Source organism: Podarcis muralis, chromosome 8 (genome assembly GCF_964188315.1).
Source record: "Podarcis muralis chromosome 8, rPodMur119.hap1.1, whole genome shotgun sequence".
Classification (NCBI taxonomy): Eukaryota; Metazoa; Chordata; class Lepidosauria; order Squamata; family Lacertidae; genus Podarcis; species Podarcis muralis.
In genome coordinates, this window is record NC_135662.1 from 34,845,677 (window position 1) to 34,866,961 (window position 21,285).

The 21,285-nt window shown below is 40.4% G+C and overlaps 1 protein-coding gene across 1 annotated transcript; it reads right to left on the bottom strand.

Annotated features, from left to right (window-relative positions):
* MTFR1 (mitochondrial fission regulator 1) lies at window positions 1-20,246 on the bottom strand. The gene is made up of 8 exons (XM_028736836.2): window positions 20,052-20,246; window positions 14,239-14,380; window positions 12,852-12,950; window positions 6,507-6,625; window positions 5,406-5,644; window positions 4,105-4,357; window positions 3,569-3,719; window positions 1-1,470 (listed from the first exon to the last, which is right to left on the bottom strand). The coding sequence occupies exons 2-8, from the start codon at window positions 14,302-14,304 to the stop codon at window positions 1,411-1,413; spliced, it is 987 nt and encodes a 328-aa protein (XP_028592669.2). The 5' UTR covers window positions 14,305-14,380; window positions 20,052-20,246; the 3' UTR covers window positions 1-1,410.
* Window positions 20,247-21,285: the final 1,039 nt, after the last annotated feature.

The window sequence follows — 21,285 nt, forward strand, 5'->3', positions numbered from 1 at the left end:
TATCTTTCTGATTTTAACTTTTTACATTGGTGGTACAAGGCACATGAGCGTAGAAAAACAACAGTTGGCGTTAAGGCATCTTGCAGCATTCTACAGATCAGATAAAAAATAATCTGTAAAACAAAGTTCTAAATTTAAAAACTTAAAAATCAAAGTTTTCAAACATTTCAGGGACACTAAATTAGCTCTTCATAGAAAAACAGTGATAATTGTTTGACGACATGGGGTGTCAGTGGACTTGCACATGAAAACAGTTCTTCCACTTCACTCCCCTCAAACGTGCTGTTGAGGGTTGGAGCACATTGATGGGCTACGGGGGGGGGGGGAGGAGGTGAAGTCTCACTGTATCTGCTGTTGCAAGTTGGATCTTGCTATTGTAATCTAAGTAACAAGCATTCACAAAATAATTGCCTTCTATTTCTAGAAATGAAATTTTATGCAGCACAAAAACAGAACGACACCGTACCCTTTTCCAAATACAACTTTTCAGTTGGTTGGTTCCCCCACCCAAAAAACCTAGCCAGGATGGGTCATGCTCTACATCTTCAGTTGTTTGTTCCCTGTAAAAGTGCAAACTCCTACTGAACTGATGACTTGGTACCAAGTTGCTGGGACAAATACTGCAGATGTCGACAAGAATGATCATAAGAGAACAACTAAGAAAAATATAACCCAGGCTCTGTAACCTGACAGTTTAAGGTCTAAGGTGAAGAAGCCCTGTTTATCCTTCCATTGGTAAATTATATATTCTGCTCTGGTTTCCTAACACAGAATATGCAGCATTACTTCTATTGCAGTTGTAATGTTTAGTCCTGTAAAAAATATAGTCCAAACTTTGGCTAATTTATTGCCTATAAATATGCTGCAATGTAACATGTGTTTTGAAGCAAAAATGAGTTGCTTTATTGAAAGATAATTAAAAAATTTTGAAGTTTGTATTGCTGGAGAATAAATAAGGTTTTTAAAGCCATGCCTCCTTCAAGGTTAGTGTTTGAGAGGTAGAGTAGCTTTAGTAAAGTCTGAGTGCTTCATTTAAAGAAGCTGAAAACACAGCATGAGATTTCTAAATGCAGAACATAGTTCAAAATTAATGTGTAACAAACTAAAAATAAGTCATTAAAAATTACCCTTACATTATACCAGTTATTGCACTGGAACTATAATAACTTAAAGTTAATTATTGTACACATGGTGTTTAAGAGTGTCAGTCATTCTTATATTGTCTATTAATACTCTAATACCACATTGACATTTCTGTACTAAAAAGCTGTGTTACCACAATACAATATATTCTTAAACCTATTACTCAGCCCCCTGGATTTTTTTTTAAAAAACAAAACACTTGTTTCTCAAAAAAGCAGAAGTAGTTGTAAAAAGTCCTTTTGTAGTGAGGTAATTTTTTCCCCCTGCTTAAGAGTTTTCAATTAGATTCTTCATTTTTCCTGTAGGCTTCAGCATGTGTGGCCCAAACTATAAAAAGAGAATGAGAGTAAGCACAAGGATTTGCACATACTGGGAGTAAGTTCATACACCAAGGCTACCGGCTACCGCGAGCATGTACTCAGAAGTCATTCTTACACATTTCTTCTATTTGTGGTTTTTCCTGATCAGTTTTAAAATTGAGAAATTTAAGAAGCAAACCCAGAAGTGAAATAATGGAGCTTAAAAACCAAATAGGGTTTATAAATATTTACATTTGTTTTAAAAGTGCTGATTTAATTTATATGAATGTTTAACATTTGATTTTTAGTTTATGCTTTACATAAACTGTTTAGAGGTTTTTGTTGATTCAGTGGTATATAAATCTCGTCAAATAAATAAAAGAGTGGAATTCAGTTAGTGGTCTTGCACTTGTATAAGGGCATTTGATGCAGCAGACGCATTAATGACAGAAGAGCATGATGTGGGTATGTTTTTGACAAATCCTCTTTCTTCCTACACCTTCCCTGCTACTCCACAAGGCCCCTCTACTCTCTGGGGCCAATCTCCTGCAGGTGCTAGGGGAAGAGCGATTTGACAAAAAGGGCCTCATCTTCTGTTAGACTAGAGGCACCTGCAGCATCAAAAACACTTCTGTTAGGACCAGGGCACCAAATGGAGTCAACCCTGTGTTCAGCATTCTTGAAGTACAAGTAAGCCTTTGTTTGGCAAGAAGCTCTCTAGTTAGAATTAGGCTTCACCATCATGTCTGTCTTGCCTTCCAAACCCCCTTAAATTCTATGTACCTCTAGTACTGCGCTGGCTCGCCAGATGCAGCTTTGTCACGCTGGCCACGTGACCCGGAAGTGTCTCCGGACAGCGCTGGCCCCCGGCCTCTTAAGTGAGATGGGCACACAACCCCAGAGTCTGTCAAGACTGGCCCGTATGGGCAGGGGTACCTTTACCTTTTACTAGTACAGTGACCAGTTATTTCATTACATACTTGTTCTTGCCCACCAACTGAAATAATGAACAATAGTTGCAACATACCCTCTGATGCCATTCTGCCTAAAGACCAACTAGCAATGGGACAAACTGTGTAAGTTAGCCCAGTTATTGGTGATAGCTGACTGTTACAACAGAACATATTAGGGGGCCTTCGTAGCTGGGAAATCCCCTCTCCCCAGTGCAAGTGTTGTTCTGAGACTAGAAGAGAAGCTTCCTGCTCACCTTGCCCTCAGTAATCTAGCACTATATTGCAGCTGCTCTATAGAAGGCTTGTATTTAACTATTTTTCTGGTTGCCATTGGGGATCAAGAGTCTGCCCGTGGGTATGTGAATTTTGCTAAGGATGAGCAGGTTTTAAGACACAGTGAGACCCCTTCTCTGCAGCTACTGTGGTAGCAAGGCAGACTGGCAAAGGAGGAGAGTGCTTTGTTTCCCCTTTGCCAGCCTGCTGCACTGCTAGCCTGATCCTGTGAACTACCCTGAGACCTATGGGTATAGGGCAATATACAAATTTAATAAATAGTAAAAATTATAGAAATTTGTAGCAAAGTGGTAAAAGAGGGGCTCCTTTTAGGAGAAAAAAAAAAGCAGGATTGGGCTTTTTGGGCAGGCTAGTAACTTTTATGGGCTTAACAATAAGGTTGCCCTATAGTATTTAACAACTTTTCTAGTCTATATGTAGCAAGGAATTACATGCAAGTGAACAAGTAGGCTAATGGAGGGACAGACAAATGACATCATGCTAACTTCACCAGTCTGTTTGGTACAAAATAAGACAGACTAGCAGCCTGCATCTTCATGCTCCCCACTGCATTTTCTGTAGATAGACCCATTTTATAATCCTACACTCCACATGTGAGAAGGGTTTCACAGCTACACAGGCCAGCCCCTCTAGCAGCTGGCTGGAGCATGTCAGAAAGACTCCAAGTCAGAAAAGCTCTCCTCAGAAATTGTGTGCAGAGGGGGCAGAGAGACTTCTACATATTCCAGTGGCAAGCCGGGTCAACTTCCAGTGCATGATCCTTAAGATATATGCAGTTGGCTACAACTACAGTTTTAAAGGTCAAGGGAGAACTGGGAGGAAGGATTAAAATCCTAGTCACTAGGGTCCAGTGAATCATAAATTGGATGCAGTGCTTACCAGCCTTGTGTCAGATTCAGGAGCCTGTTTCTCAGTTTCACTTGGGCTGTCACTTCGATATCGATAAGCAAATTTCTTTTTAAGAGCTTCAGCTATTAGTGCGGCTGGATCTGTTGGGTCGGCTGCTTTTCGTTTGGTGCTCTCCTCTGGTCTTCAAAAGAATAGAGCAAAACTGTTAAGTTGTAGACACTTCAAATGCCTGCAAAGAGAGTGGCTTCCTCTCTCTCTCCACCCCCCAACCCGGAAGGGTTGGTACTACCAGCTACAAGTGCTACAACACATCTTCCAGCCTCTTATATGATACAGCACATCTCCTGGCCCTGAGCTGCTAACTTTACCTAAAGAGGGATGTGATGTTCCTCCTAATCTGAAAGATTGCATGATGGTGCAAGAGGGGGCTGCAGTGGGGTATGTGTTACCTTGATTAAGCAAATGAATGGCTACTTGTGTAATCTAAGCAACCATCCATTGTTAAATTTCCTCACTGAAAGCCCCACCCCCCAACCTTCCTGAACAGAGAGCTGTAGTAGATTCACCTTTTCACAGATCGCAGCTTTACATTGTTCATATCTTTGAGAATATCCAGCATGTTTGGTATTTCAGGCTTCTTCGAATCATCATCTATAAAAGTCCGTCCGGAGTTTACTCTTTTTCCTTTGCGCTCCTTAATAAGATCAATGGCAGAAGTGCTCTGCTGGAGCGGTGGGGGAGGTGGAAGGGGTGGGGGCGGCGGGGGCGGTGCTGGCACTCCTGCTAGGACAGGAACTGATGCTGCAGAACTTACTCCAGCTGTAACAAAATAGTCCATTTAATTAGGCAACAATATTCTTCAGTAAATAATGATTATCATTTAAAAAACAAAGCCCATCAAAGCAATGTAGTATTTTTCAATTGGGGACAGACATCTATCTAGGAAGGAAATGCAAGAAGAGTAGAGGGTGCCAAAAGGGCTTGGAACCCCATTCCCTGGTTAGGCTTACTAGTGTTGAACAAGTTTTAAAATTTCTACCCAGTGGGTGTGGATTATGTTCAAGCCACTAGAGAATGCTAGAAGTCTTTAAGTATGACAAATGTATAAATAATAAGCCATCACCAGCCATCTTATAAAATTATGACCAAATCAAACATATTTGAACAGTGCAGCAGTGCTTTAGAGCTTACAACTGCAGATACTGGGTTGATTTTGGCAGCAGTCTCAGAAAATTTAACGTGCAACACTAAAGACCTTGCCAGCTAGGAAACAAGTTGTTCTTCTTGTCCTTCCAATACCCTCCGCTGTCATGTTCAGATTGCTATGAAAAAGTAGATTATTAAGAGGGGATAAACGAGACAAAGGAAAGGGAATGCAAGGCAATCAAGTAGTTAATGTCTTTATACTTCTTCCAAGAAGTACTGGCAGTCTTCCAATTCATGTTTAGCAGTCACTAATCAGAGATGAATAAGTTGGAAATATGACTTAAAGAATAATTCAATACCCAAAATGTGTTAACTGAAGCTTTCATAAAGTTGTTTTTAGACATCAGAATAGTAATCAGACAAGCTTTTTCAACTACTGCCATTCAGCACCTTTAAAATCAACAATGTCAGATAACACAGCAATGACTCAATATCACCTTGAGCCTATGTTTCTGCAATTGTTTACGAAAGTATGAATAGTCCAGTGGATGGAACAGCAAAGTTCCACTTCTAGTTCTCTCCGGTCAAGGTGAGTTAAGAGGTGACCACAATATGGAAGTCACCACTTCTAATGCAAAGAATAATCAGACCCATTGGAATGAAAGTCAATTTGAAAGAAAAGTTATAAAATCAGCTTTGTTATAATTTTTTTTTTAAATACCTGCTGTCATATTCTGCTGTTCTTGTAAGCTTACGATTTTGGCTATTTGCGCTCTCAAACTGGCAAGTTCATTTTCTAGCACACTGATTTTCTGCAGAGCTTCATCATTTGTGGCCACAGCAATCTTGGAGTCTTCTTTTTCTTGCAATGGCTTTGGCAAAGGTACTTGAATATTTGGATCTCTTCCTGAGCAGCCTTCACCTCTAGGATATGTTTGGGATTTTGACCAAACGTCTGATCTGTAATCGACAAAACAATATACAGTAGTACTTACTTTTTTAAAAAACCCATTATCAAACAGCTAAAGGGAACAATGGTGAGGAGAAGAGGGGGAGAGGAAGGGGAAGTCCTGTTGTGTGATTGAAACTCCATGTGCACAGCATCTTATGCAGCCTAAACCTTCTATAGGCATGAGGTGTTTTTTTTACTACTCCTTTGTACAGGGAATGGCTGCATAGGCTATTAAGACTGCCACAACTAGCTAGTTCTCACTTCAAACTAAATTCCCCAAATCTGATTTTTTTTCCATTAAGACACAGCCACCCCTTTCTCATCTTTCTGTAAATTTAATGTATAATGGCAGCCAAAGTATTTTCATGTGTCACTATCAACACAGGAATATACATTAACCTATAGTCACAATGTGAAACACTTCATAACAGCGTATCAATTTCTGCAGGAATGGAAGAGAGCACTGGCAATACTGTGGCTTTCTCTGCAGTCTTCTCTGGCTTTATGGACTGTAGGATCATCATTCAGTAATGCAAAATGGAACCAATCTCCTCCCAACCCCACTTCACCAATATGTCAACTTTCTGCTTCTCATATTGTCAAAATGAAACTGGTGCATCCCAGAGGCACCCAATAATCTAAACATTGGAAGCACCTGCCTTTACATTGTTCATTCCCTATCTTCCAAGTGCCAGGGGTGCTGAAACTTGTGACTGTCTAGGTGACTCTGCTGTTTCTCTACTCATGAAAACAACACTTGACAGCATTCAAATGAACAGGATATCTAGTTCAGTTCAACACACTGCTTCTTCCCTTGACACAGGTTGACTTAAAGAATCAACCACAGAGGGGTAGCTTCAAAAAACATACCTGAGCCGTGTAAAGACTTCACTTTCTTCTTCAGCAACCCACCCCACATCTGCAAGGGAGACCACTCCATCATCTCTCAGTGGGTTAGAATGACTGCCTTCTGCAGACTGAGATGGAAGCTAGATTTGAGTGGACAAGATTACATATTAGAATTCAAATAGCACTAAGTTGACAATGATTTCACACATAGTCTTGCTTCCTTGAGGGTAGTGGGAGTATGAAACATCCTCCTATTATGTCGGAGAGAAATAGATGGAAAAGGAGAAAGATTTCACACCAGGGTTAAATCCCACAAAGAATACTGCATGTGAACTAAACACAGAAATTTTAGGATTAGCACAATTAATCTATGAAATACAAAACTACAATACAGTACAAAACTAATACAGTACAACAAATTGCAAATAAACCTGTGTTTTCCAATGTGTACAACGCCAGGCAAGTTTCTTTTTAACCTGCACCATAAGTCACTAGTTGCAATTTGGAAAGTTACCCAAGCTAATAGTTACTGACTACAGTCCATGGACAATTCACTAATCTCACCAAGCATCTAGCAGTGCCATTCTTTCAAAGTGCCAAAAAGGAATGTTTTCATGCAAAAGAAGGTTCAGATTAAAGATGAAAGTAAACAGGGGAATAATCTTTTACATGGCAGAGCTAGTAGGAACCTTGGTCTGCATTCAATGTGCTCTTCCAGTTAGTAATACTTTGGTGAGAACTAGGAGTATAGATAGAAAGTGCAAAATGTACACTGGGAATATGCACTATGTGGCCAGAGGATGTGGGTGCAGTTCTAATGTCAAATAGTATCTGTTTCCAGATTTGCCAACAAAGCTAAGAAAGCACCATGATCAATACATAAAGGGTTGATACTGCTGTCTAGCAACTGTGGATTTTTTCCCCTAGGCCAACTCCAAATATATGAAATATTTTTCTAGCCTTAAAGACTTGGAGCCAAATTTACAGGCCTAAGCAGAGGTTTGCTATTACATATTCTGTGTGGATCTAGTTGTTGAGACAGACAGACAGACAGACAGACAGACAGACAGAAAGAGAGATTGTCAAGTGCACCTATCCCTTGGCTATCACTGGGTTATTCTGACATGACTTCCAAGGTGACTAAAATAGCAAGTTGCAGTATAGCTTTAGACTCTTTTGAAGCTCAATTAAGACATGACACTCAACTGTGACTCACACTAACAATAGTTTAATGTAAACCACGTTTGAGCTCCCATATGTACAGGCACATAGTGGTTTAGAGCAATGCTACTCAAAGTGGCTGAGGCAACCCAGCCAGATGGATGGGGTATAAATAATAAATTTATTACTGTATTATTATTATTATTATTATTATTATTATTATTATTATTATTATTGTAAAGTGGTGGTCCATGGACCAGTGCTGTTTTGTGAGTCATCAGTTGCTGGCCCCTGGAAACTCCACACAGCCCAGGTTGGGTGGGGCATTTCAGGGACCAAATATGTTACTAGTTCTTAGCACATTAGGGGAGGGAATAGCTGATCCATCACATCAGATAACTTGAGAAGTGCTAGTTTAGAGCTTTTCATCTTCTTAGTGCTTCAGTCTCTAGGTTATGGGCAGCTGACATGGAAACCTCCAGATGTTAGATTACAACTCCAATTATCTCTTTCCACTGGCCATGTTGGCTAGGGCTGATGGGAGTACAAGAGTCCCATATCCCCGTCTGTGGCAAGCATCCAAATCACCCACCACACATTTCTTTGTCCAACTATACTACAACTTTAAAGTCACAACGTCTTATTAAAGCTGCAATCGTATGCCCACTTGAGCAGAATAAGTCCCATTGAATATAGCGGGTCTTGTTTCTGAGTAAGTGTGCACAGGATTGCCTCAACAGTTTCTCTCCCACAGTTGCAGAACAAAAACTTGCAGCAGTTAAAGCCCCCTATGTAAGATCAAGCAGAAAATTAAGGCTCTAAAAGTTAATTTGATTTATGGTTCTTAATAGCAGTTCATTATGATTACAAGCATGCACTAATAGCTTAATCAAGTTTAATGAGAAAGGACAAAACTGACTTACTGCAGGTTCAGTGCACGATCCTGTGATATAATAGCTAAAGCAAGAAAGAAAGAAAAAAGAGGGAAAGAGAGAACACTATAGAAAAGTTTCAGTGTAGCAACAATCTAGAAAAAAGCAAGAGTTCAACCTTGGCACTGATTCTGCTGCTGTGACACATATCAAATCCTCACAACTGAGTAATATAAGGCTGTTCAATTTAGGGAATGGATATAATAACCTTTTCAGCTTGGAAACCACATTAACTGTACCCAAAGAATATGTTTGCATACTCTCTCCTCTAGCCGCTTCCCACTTTTGTTGGAAATATCTGTAGGGTTCACACATTCTTGGCTCAGTTCCAGAGAAAGCCATCATTTGTGCTCACCATCGATCCTCCCTGGCACACATGCCTAAGGATTTACAGAGGGGTGTTTGTCTCTGTGGTGCTGGGCTTCTGGAGCAGGCTGAAGCCAATCTCTTGTGCTGCTTTTGCATGGTCAGCAGCACAGAAAGAACCAACCTCTCTCCACTTCTGCAAGTGAGAGGAAAGGTCTCATGTCCTACTGAGCCTTCAAGCAATAGAAGCAGGCTCAAAAGCTCAGTGTCAAATAATAGACTTCAGTGAGAGAGGATCCTTTCTGTTATCAGGAATCCTGGCTTACCAGAGGGCCAAAGCTCTTATTCCTGGTGAGTAATTTTATGGATGCAGGCCAGTGAGAAAATTTTGCAGATAGAGATGAAATCTTTGCTTCCTATTCCTTTCTTTCCCAAATAAACCTTGGTGACGTAGTCCATTTACATGTTAAGAGGTAACATCTAAACCTCAAAGCCCATTATAACTGGAAACAGGTAAGTGTGTAACAAAGAAGTTTGAATAAAGGTGGACCAACAAAGGAAGGAAACATCTGTTCTTTTTACCTTTTATAAAAAGGCTAGAAACTATGCTCATTTTAATGTATCATACAAGTGTATTTTGAAACAGCTAACTTCAATGTAGTCATAAATTTAAAATCATTACTATACTTGAATATATTTTCTCTTCAAGAACAATTTAGAATGCACAAGATTTCAGTAAAATTAAATGCTACTGTCATACGACTACAATAAAAACACAGAATTCACAACTAATGTAAAATTCCCTGAAAGATTTCTTTCCTCCCACTTTCAAATTTGAAGAATGAATGCTATTGTAAATCACGTTTAATTAAAACAGTAACTTCAGAAATGCATGCATCACAAGGACACAGTTTTATTTAAAATCTGTGGAACTATTGTCAGAAACGTCGCAGAAGAACAAGCATATGCAAAACCAGAATCCTGGGTGGCAGTGGCACCCTCAGCCTACAAACACTTATCTGGCATTTGGCATATAATCACAATATGACTTGTATTATTACAGAAATAGATTCCAAAAAGGTTACACTTGTTTATATTGAAGGAACACATATTATTGTAAAAGTCAAAATAATGCTCTTTATATTTGAAACATGTAGTTCTATTTCATTTGTTTGCCCTTCAAAGATTCTATGTATCTATTTCTCTCCACCTTTATATGAAGTGCCAACACTTCTTCCCCAGCTCTGTTTCACCATTTTGTTCCATCTGATTTTCACTTAATTATAAATAAAAGTGTCTACTATTCTATGTATCATTAGGACTCTTCATCCAACTCCATCCCATTTAACTGTGTTTCCACAACTCAAAAATGCACTTATACAACTCCAGGCTAACACTGAGAAGAAATACGGTAATTATGAAAGTGTATACCTGTATATATTAACCCTCCAGCTGGGAAGCAATGTTAGTACTGTATCTTACAGCAAAAATGGAGAATTTTGGGGCACCCTAAAAAGTAACACATTGTAATATATACTTTTGTAAGCTAATCTGATTTAGTGGACTGTAGTCCATGAAAGCTTATGCCATACGAAATTTGTTAGTCTTTTAGGTGCCACAAAGCTGTTATTTATTTATTTATTCTATTTAATTGTAATTATGCTGTGCCCTTCCCCAGAACTAGGACTCACAGGTGCTCACAAAAATTAAAAACAAATACAAATAAAACACAAATAGCTAAAAACATATAAATGGTTATTGTTAAAAAGTAATTAAATTGTATTCTGAATTAAAACAATGTAAGAAACTACTAAAATGCAGATAGTAAAAAACCGTACAGCACATTATTAAGAGGCCTTTCCTTAAGAACAGCCAGTTTCCAGAAGCCTGGGGGAAAAAAGACTTCACTTGCTGGCAAAAGGACAAGGAGGAAGCTAGTCCAGCTTCTTTAGGGAGTCTCAGAGCAGCCACCAAGAAGGCCCTCTACTGCATCCCCATGAGGCATGCCTGTGAAGGTGGCAAGACTAAAAGTAAAACCTTCCCCAAAGACCTGAGCTTGGACACGTTCATACAGGAGAATATGGTCCTTCAGATGGCCTGGACCAAAGCTGTATAGGGTTTTAGATAACATAACCAGCACTTTGAACTGTGCCTGAAAACAGAGTGGTAGCCAATGAAGCTCTTGTAACAAGGGAGTTGTGTCCCTATCAACTCTCTAGTAGTTATAACAATATAATTATTTTTTTGTACCCCACTCATCTGACTGGGTTGCCCCAGCCACTTTGAGTGGCTTCCAACAGAATATATGAAAACACAACAGAACACAACACGTTAAAAGCTTCTTGATACTTTTTATCCTTTGTCTGACCTTTCTTAACACAGCTGAATCAAGCAGCTTTTACATGGCAAAGTGTGGGTTGAGTAAATGCAATTGGAGCTCTCCCTTCTAAGCATATAGAAAGTCTTTGTGCAAGAGCTGACCATATACAGATTTTTTTCAACTTACAGTGACACCTTAACAAGCCACTGCTAAACCCCATTTCCAAAGCTTCATAACAATAACATAGAATGGGAATATGGGTATGCAGTGAAGGAAACATCCGAGAAGATAATTACCATTTACTCTGTCAACATGCCAAGATTTAAAAAGAGTCATAGATGTGACTCCTGGGGCTGTAGACAAAAGGAGCTCTGTTTCAATAAAAAAATTCCCAAGTTCAGAGCCAATTTCTAGCTGCATTAGAGACAATCACTCACTCAACATTTGCAGTAATAGGCTCTGCTGCTCCACAAAGTTACTCTACAGCAAGTTAATACAACATGCATAACCTCTCTACAATAGGAAGAAGACTGGGACAAATCCCTCTTCTAAGATGACAGAGACACAGCAAAGTTTTAAAACTGCTTAACTTTATTTTCATGAAAGCAAACTTTTCAAAAAGCATAGATCTACACTAGGAAGTGCACCAGAATATTCATTGGAAGAGTTCCCTGGGCTTGTAGGCAGATGTTTAATGACAGCTATCTCTACTATTCCCCAGAGTCAATATTATTAAGCTTCCAACTCACAATATCTTGCTGAATAAGTGTTTCCATAAGATGTATTTTAAGACGTTTCCCCATGACATTCAACAATTTTAAAAACAACTAACAGAGGTACAGTTTTAAAAGAAGTTATACAATGTGCAAAACCTGTCTGTTGGGTTAGCAGGCTGCTCAGAAGATAGAGAATGTAAACTGTTAAAACATAATGACAAAGGTAAATTTTAATAATTATACAGAACCTTCAACAAAATGTTGTAGTGTGTCTCCAGCTCCTAAGAGGAGGATCCTTGGAGGTCTCTTCAGACCTTATAAGTGGCGTATAGCACAAAGAGGTGAGTATTAGTACATCCTGACACATTAGTACATCCTGAAAGCTGGTCCTTTCAAGCTTTTTTCAAGAATATTTTTTCTCTTTATTTGACAAGATTTATATTGTCCCCCTACCTGGTGAAGCCTCCCCCCTATGTAAAACATCAAGGCCTGCTTCAGATACACTGTCCGTTCTCCCTGCCCACCCCTGAGCCAATTGACACCATGCGTCCTGTGAGGAAGAGATCAAGGGAGGCATGTATAGACAAACTACATGGCCTGCTCTACTCGCCATGTTATATTGTTTTTTTTCATACTTACAAATTGTAAACTGCCTTGGCAGAAAGGCAGTATATATTAATGCAATGAATGAATGAATGAATGATCTCTGCTTAATTTTTGATAGTTACTGTTTTGTTTAAAACTGTTAGACAGTTGTAGTAGTTTCCTATTAGAGAAAAGTATGCTGGTTATGTGATATTTGACACAGCTTTCAAATTCACAGCTGAAAAAATGTACCAACAGCCTAGACCCAGATCCCATTAGTTTGCTCTGACCATTAAGATTAATTTAATTTCCCTCTGGAAAGTGAAACAAATATTTAAAATCTTACCTGAAACTGAACTCTTGGACATTGTATCAGCGAGAGGTTGGTGCCAATTTTCCTTACAATACTTCTATCGCGACCATAAGGCTTACTAGACCAAAGCAACTGAAAGGATAAAAGAAAAACAATTTTATTACTGCCTAACATGATCTGCCTATCATGGAAATAATTTGTTTCTTTAAGTTTCACTGCAAATCCAGATCACCTGGGAGTAAGCCCCAGTTAATGCACTTTTGAATAAATATGCAGATGTGCACTGCAATGCCTCTGTATAAAGAAAAGTACATTGTGCAGCAGCATCCATCAACACACAAATACTTGTGCAATGGAACTTTTAATTCTCTCTCCTCCCATCCCCCCCCCCAAAAAAAGGAACAGGGCAGGTTTGGGGATATGCAGGGGGAAGGAAATCTGTTCGGCTGTCAGAACAGCTACCATGAGATTTCATGCATTATGTTTTAACAAGGATAATCTACACTGGAATTCTCATGTGGACAGAAGACTAGAGCAAGGATAAGGAAATGAATCTGGCCAGTGAGCCAGACCTTGAGTTCCTCCACCACCACCACCAGGCCATTTTGACAGTTTTGAAATGGATGCAGACAAACAAGCCCACTCACTTGTCAATTCCTTGACTTAAGGTGAGTCATTTCTCTTTTGCAGCATGACAAGCCATGCTAAAAATAGAAATACAAGACCAATTAAGCAGGGCTTGAAATTACTGATGATCAGTAGTGACTTCAAGCTCCACTTTCTTTTAAATTATATTTTAATTGATGCTTTATTGTTTTAATCTATTTTCCCAATTTTAAGTAATCCTCCTTGGAACCTTAGGGTGAAGGATGGGATCAAAGCCTGAATAAATAAAAAAAATTAAGTGTTTATAATACAGTGGTACCTCAAGTTACAAACACCTCAGGTTACAAACACTTCAGGTTACAAACCCCACTAACCTGGAAAAGTTACCTCGAGTTGAGAACTTTGCCACAGGATGAGAATGGAAATTGTGTGCCGGCGGTGCAGTGGCAGCAAGAGGCCCCATTAGCGAAAGCACACCTCAAGTACAGTTTCAGGTTAAGAACGGACCTCCAGAACGAATTAAGTTTGTAACTAGAGGTACCACTGTACGGAGATTTGACTACCCCTTCTAATGTAACATTATTCTAACTCCTGGGCAAAAAAAGCATACTGTGATGTGTTGACAAAACGTGTATGATGGCAAGGCCAAATGCACTTTGGAGGAGAAGGAGTTCTATAACCTGGGGGCCACAGGGACAAAAAGATGCTCTCAAACACTACTGCCCCATGACCCTTAAAAGGGTGGCACTGTCAATAGGGTATTTCACACTGATCCTAACAGCCAGGCAGGTCTGTACTTCACTATAACACTTACTGATTCCATAGTTAATGCTGCTTTCTCAAATATCACTCTAAGTAGATGCTTAATCCAGTAAATCATCTGGAACAATGCAGGGTTTCCACAATCTTGTTAGCTAACCACCTCAGTTTGCTGGAATGCAAATGTTCCATAGTCACTCTGGGGAGAAAAAACAAAGTGTGAAACCATGAGTATCTGTGTGCAACTCTTTCAAACTATGAGAAATGATCTAGAAGAAAACATATCAAAAAAAGCTAAATTCACAATTTTCACTGCAAGTAAGCAATCAGTATTTATTGATTGTAATTTGTAAACTCACTTTCAGGCGCTGTCAAAACTGTCAAATAGGATTTCCATAAATTGAAAATAAAGTTCTAGGGTGCAAGCAGGTTTGGTCATCAGTATATTGATGTCACTCGGCTCTAACTTTCCTTTCCATGTTCAGTTCCCAAGGAAGCTGTTGAAATCCTAAACCAGTACAGTGGAACCTCGGGTTGCGGACATAATCCATGACGGAGGCACGTCCGCAATCCGCAGTGTTCACATCCTGAAGTGCTGTGTCTGCGCAGGCGCAATTTGGTGCTTCTGCGCATGTGTGAAGCGTAATTTAGTACTTCTGCGCATGCGCAAGCGACAAAACCCGGAAGTAACCCGTTCCGGTACTTCCGGGTTTCCTGCAGTCCACAATCCGAAAACACGTAAACATCCGTAACATGACTGTACCTAGTGGCAGTTCTGGGATAGATGCAGCAAACAAGCTAAAACTGAATCAAAGCAAGATGATGCTGTGGGTAGGGAGTTTCCCAGTTCCAGAAGATAGTTTACAAGTGGTTTTGGATGGACTGGTACTCTCCCTGATAGAAGAAGTGTGCAGTTTGGGAGGGCTCATGAATTTGGCACTGACTGGGGAAACCCAGTAAGTATCAGTGACCAGGAGTGTTTTTGGTTTTTGTCTTATCAGCACTGGCTTGCATGCCAACTGCCCCCCTAACATGAATGGGATGACTCTGCCACAGTCATCCACATTTTAGTCATATTCCAATCAGACTACTGCAATGTGTTCTATGTGGGGCTGCCTTTGGAAACTTCAGGTGGTTCAGAATATAGCTGCCAGGGTTCCACTCTGAATGTGTGTATCTGTGTATCTATGGAACATAACTGACAAGAAAGTACTAGTGATAATTAAAAGACAAGATTCTTAAGAGCTTATGTTTTCAAGAAGCTTATATTTCATTCAAACACCTCTCACAAGGAACGTTGGTTATATCTTGTGCGCATCTAAGCCTTATCCCTCAATGTTTCAGTTTTTAAAAATCTTACACTGCTTCCAATCCTGTGACAAATGCCCAAAATTTGTCCTTTAATTTTTTTTATAACAAACAAATAATGAATGATAAAACTTGATTTAAGATAGCATGAAATAGTTGGTGAGAAAGTTGTTCAGAAAATAGCCTTGAGAGCTGCAGTTCTCACCATGTCTCCATTTACACTTTGGTCTTGCATACCCACATATACATGGCAACTTGACTAAGGGTCAATATGCCCTTGGCCTGAAAATGGTGTATTTCAGGATTTTTGAATCAAATGCATACATCATCAAAAAACCTACAAATACCTACTGCTCTCAGTTTAGTTCCTCTAAGAAAGAAGACGGATTTGATAATGTGAACATAATTATGATCATTTTGGAAACTTGTTAAACTTCTTAGTCTGCTACATAATGGAAAAACTGAATGGAAATTTTTTTAAAATGACAAGTCAGCAGACTACAAGACACTTGGGACAGTTCTAGCAAGAACTGTTGTACTTAATTCATTGCCAGTGCTTTCATTACAAGCTTGTTTTAGTCAACAGTTTACCAGTCCTAGGTAATAATATCTTCATGTGGAAACTTGGCACAGGCAACCTCAGTTGTACTGCCTTGAGGTTTACCGTTTATGGGATGTTTGAGATGCTGGTGCAGCTGTTTAGTTGACAGTTTCTCACATGCAGTACATGGTATGCAGTTCAGGGCTGCCATTTATTTTGTATCCCTTTGAAACTGGAATCATTTTCTTAGACTTAGATGGAGCATTCCAGAAGACTAAAGCATACTTTCTTAAGAAAGCACAAATATCTGCTAGCAGCAAGTTCTTCTCTGACCCACCTGGGAAATAATGTATCACCCCACTCTCAAACCTAAACATGACAATACGTACTGTAATTCCATGTTTCCATTCTGAAAGCTGTAGAAGGGGAAAATATCAGGAGCCCTCTTTGCAAACTTCCCCTTGGCTTCTCAACAAAGCAATCTGAAATTATTATGGGTACCTGCATGGCTTTCTACTGCCACTTATTTGTGATTATCCCCCTACCCCTATCCCTGCCACCTACCCACATTTACATTTAAAGACTAGCAAATGTAATATGACATAAACTTTCAGGGATTAGACTCTAGTCATAATTCATCAGATGCAAGTGGACTTATATTCATGAACTCTTAGGCCATAATAAGACATTTTCTGCTTTTGCTGCTACAGACTAACATGGCTAACTTTTTGTACCTATCTGTACAAGAAAAGATGAAACAGTCTTCCAGGTGAGCCTTTCTGACTGGAATTGGCTCTCTAGAGTCTTAGACAGATTTTCTTCCACTACATTATTCTTCCAACTGAAGATGCCAAAGATCAAAATTGGGACTTCATACATGCAAAGTATGTGCTCTTCTACCACTGAGCAACAAATCCCCTCCTTGGCCTCTATTCATCTGCCATATCCTAACTGTGCTTCCTCAGCTCTTTAAATCTAAGAAAAACAGCTTACAGAGCCAGGCTGCATTGTCAAGAAAAGCAATATTTTAAAGTAATTTTTTTATCCTGACCTTTAAAATGTTCTGTCCAGGAGGAGGAAACATATAGGATGGTAGTCAATGACAGACCTACTTGGAGTAATTAATTTCAATTGGTCTACTCTGAGTAGAAATTCATGAAATACAACTCATAGTCACCTTGAGTTGGCACAGGAACAAATATTGGTATCAGAGTTGGAAGGGACCACAAGGATAATCTAGTCTAGCCCCCTGCAATGCAGGAATCTTTGACCAATGTGGGGCTCAAACCCATGACCCTGAGATGAGGAACGGCTAAGGGAGCTGGGCATGTTTAGCCTGGAGAAGAGGAGGTTAAGGGGTGATATGATAGCCATGTTCAAATATATAAAAGGATGTCACATAGAGGAGGGAGAAAGGTTGTTTTCTGCTGCTCCAGAGAAGCGGACACGGAGCAATGGATCCAAACTACAAGAAAGAAGATTCCACCTAAACATTCGGAAGAACTTCCTGACAGTAAGAGCTGTTCGACAGTGGAATTTGCTGCCAAGGAGTGTGGTGGAGTCTCCGTCTTTGGAGGTCTTTAAGCAGAGGCTTGACAAACATATGTCAGGAGTGTTCTGATGGTGTTTCCTGCTTGGCAGGGGGTTGGACTCGATGGCCCTTGTGGTCTCTTCCAACTCTATGATTCTATGAGATTAAGAGTCTCATGCTCTTCCGACTGAGCTATATGCTTACCACATTTGGTTTATTTGAAACAAATAGAGCATGGTCCAAAATCAAGCTACACAGCAAGTCATGTTATTGCTTATTTGAGCTGTGTGGGTGCTGCACAGGGGGAATGACATAGGGACCCACACGACAGACATTCACAATTAAAACACTGTTTAAGATGCATTGTGACTTATTGTGACATGCAAACTAGGCCAGTGTAATTAAACTCCCAAACTAATGGAAAAATCAATTTATATACCTCAAAATGCAAATGGCTGATTTGGCAACAGGGGACACAAACAGTTAACCTTCATTGCATACAGCAGCCAGCTAGTGCAGTTTGGATTTAAATATCTCCACTCCTGTCTTTCTTCATTCCTTCCCCCACTTCTTCTTTTTATAAGTAAGTTTTAAGCCTGCAGCACCTAGATCCCTGATGTGCTTTAGAATATTATTTAGTGTTTTCTAAGTATACCCAGTAATACATAAGATACCAAGAACATAATATAGGCATTGTATCTCAGAGTACATAAGCAATCCCTATTCACTTTCCATTTGACTTTGTGGTCACTAATTGAGGATGAATCAACCTAATGAGCTGGCTAGAGGTGAGGGTTTGCTACTCAAAATTACCAGTTTTGCACATGTTGCTCAGTTGCAACTATTCTGTATGCAGTACAGAGATATGTTTTCTTGAACTGCCACTTATTTTGGCAAGCCCTATTTTAAGCTAGATAGTCTGAAACGATAATGTTCATATTTTAAAGTCCTACAAATACCTATGATAATGAAACAGAAATGCAAGGCTTTTATATTCCTTTTAAAACATTTGCCTAATTTATAGGAGCACAGAATTTTCATTTGTGGTACAAACACTGGTTTCCACAATAAGCACAGTATACTGGAAGCTGCTTTGTATCAGAGATCAGAATACTTCCATCTATCCCCGTATTATCTCCCTTGACTCACAGCAGCTCTCTGGGGCCTCAGGCATTCTCATCACCTGCTACCTGATCCTTTTAACTGGAGATGCCAGTTTCTGCATGCAAAACATGTGTTCCACCATTGGTCTATGGCTCCTTTCCCAAAATGCTGCCTGAGCTTTAACAGAACACACAATCCTGAAGAACAAAGAGTCCTCATTTTTATGTCACCTTAAAAATACTTGTCTCAATAATAATAATTTTATTATTTTATTATTTATACCCTACCCATGTGACTGGGTTTCCCCATCAGCATTAGAAGACAGTAACTTGCAATTTCTAAATGACTTCCACCTAAATGCAACTATGTTTTCTACACACTATTATTCTCTGCACAACTTGTTTTTATATAGCTCCAGAAGCACCAGAATGAACTAGGTCTAGCTATGTTAGATACAAGTTTTTGATGTGTGTGTGTGTCAATGTATTCAAATATGGCAAAAACAAATCTTGATCTCAGGCTCGACAAAAAAGTCAAAATGCCTTGCTTCCCCGCCTCTGCTTTTTGTTTACAGAAGTCACCACTGAGCTGGCACAGGTAGGCAAGTTTCAAAGTGCTAGCAACGATGGCCCACAGTGTTGTTTACTAGGACGCAGTAGGAGAAAAGAACAGAGCTTCTCAAGGTTAGCCGCTGTCTAACCAGTGTCCTCACACCGGAGACAAAGAGAGAACTCAGACGGCGGAGCATTTTGACCTTTCACTTGACTCCTGAAAAAAAAACCCAGCCCCCAAAAAAACAAAAACACAAAAACAAAAAAACAGTGCCTATTTTGTAACCCAAGGAGCGGCCAGATTTAGGCCTAACCCTGGAAATCAGGCTTTTCTGCCTACTCTGTGCCCTTATTCCTCGACAACGCGATGGCGAGTTGCGATTACTCAAAGGGGGGGGGGGGCACTGCACATGCTCAGAGGCACCCTCGCCCCCATTTTTTTTTTTTTTTTACTGTTAGCGCTACAGTGCTACCTGCTCCCAGGTTGGAGTGTGCCTCGGATCAAGGCCCGCTTTTAGGAAAAGAGGAGGGAAAGCAACAGTGCTCTCAACGAACTGTTGGGACTAAGCGGCACTCGGAGCTCTGGGGCAGCGGCCCCCGCCAAGCCACTCGCTCCCACCCCCAGCCGCACCGGGCCGGGATTGGCGGTTCCCCTCAGGCGCCTGTGTGGGCATCCTCAAGTCCGGACGGCCAACTTCTCCCTCAGCCCCCTCCGAAGCCGGTTCAAAAGCCCCTCCCGTACCAAGCGCCGCGCGAAGGGCTAAAACCGCAGCAGCGGACCCCGGGACCGCAGCACGAACGGAGAGGGCGCCGCCCTCGCCGCTCAGACTCACCGCCTCGCCCTGCCGGTAATACTCCTTTCTCAGTCACCTCAGCAGCCGCCAAGTCCCGGCAGTTCATTCCCACACACGCTCATCTCTCCCCCGCCCGTCTCCTTCAACAACCAATCCTCCAGCTGCACCGGCTACAGCTCTTGGCCAATCATCGTTTGCCGTTGCGGGAGGTGAGGCTTCAGCTCCCGCCTTATCCGGGTCACAAGACGTTAGTCTACCATCGAGACGGAAAAGAAGACGGGTGACTTGGTTTACGGACACGCTGGGAAATTCTTGCTCTTCGCGTGAACAGTACTGAAGGATCGCGCGAGAGCGCCATCTGCCGATGCGGAGCGCTCGGTACAACAGCCAATGATTACTTAGCAGAGCGTAGTAAAGCTGTACAACTGTTGTTTCTTTTCTCGTCCGGACTAGGTCCCTGTCCGCTACGACGGTAGCATTTCGCAACTCGCTTTTATCGGTACTGTCGTTATCAAAAGGGCTGCAATATGCAAATTAAAAATTATTTGAGGACTGCAGTAGCCCTGTGCAATAATATGGCTTGATACGCTGTCAAGCGTTTGTTTTAAATACGTAGTTGTTTAGATTTTATATTATATATTTGTATTGCATTTTATGCCTTGTAAGCTGCCTTGTGAGCAGCCTAAACATGCCTAAGTCTAAGGTATAAGACAGCTTCCTAAGTTCCTACTACTGTACTTTGATGAGGCTTACTCCCAAGTATGTTTAGGCTTGGGTTCTTATCCTATACCAGGGGTGGCCAACTCCCAAAAGACTGCACTCTACTTACAGAGTTAAAGCTTAGATCGTAGAATTGTTGAGTTGGAAGAGAGCCAGAGGATCATCTAGTGTCTAACCCACTGCAATGCAGGAATATGCAGCTGTCCCATATGGGGATCAAACCTGCAACCTTGGCATTATCAGCACCATGATGTAACCAACTGAGCTATTCAGGTATCTACCTCCTTTTTAAAATGTATTTTATTACTATTATTTGTATTTTTAAAGATTGCAGTGTGTTTGCAGTAAGCAATAACTTTGCAATACAGTACAGTAACGAAAATTCCCAACTAAAAACTTTACAGTAAACTGAAAACAACGTATGGCTGTGTTGTCATTATACTTCCTATTTCAATACATCAAGAAAAAGCCCATTTCTCAATAAATTTATGGGGAGTTAAATACCACTGATAAAACGTCTTATAAGTACGGAAATTGATAAAATGCATGTTGA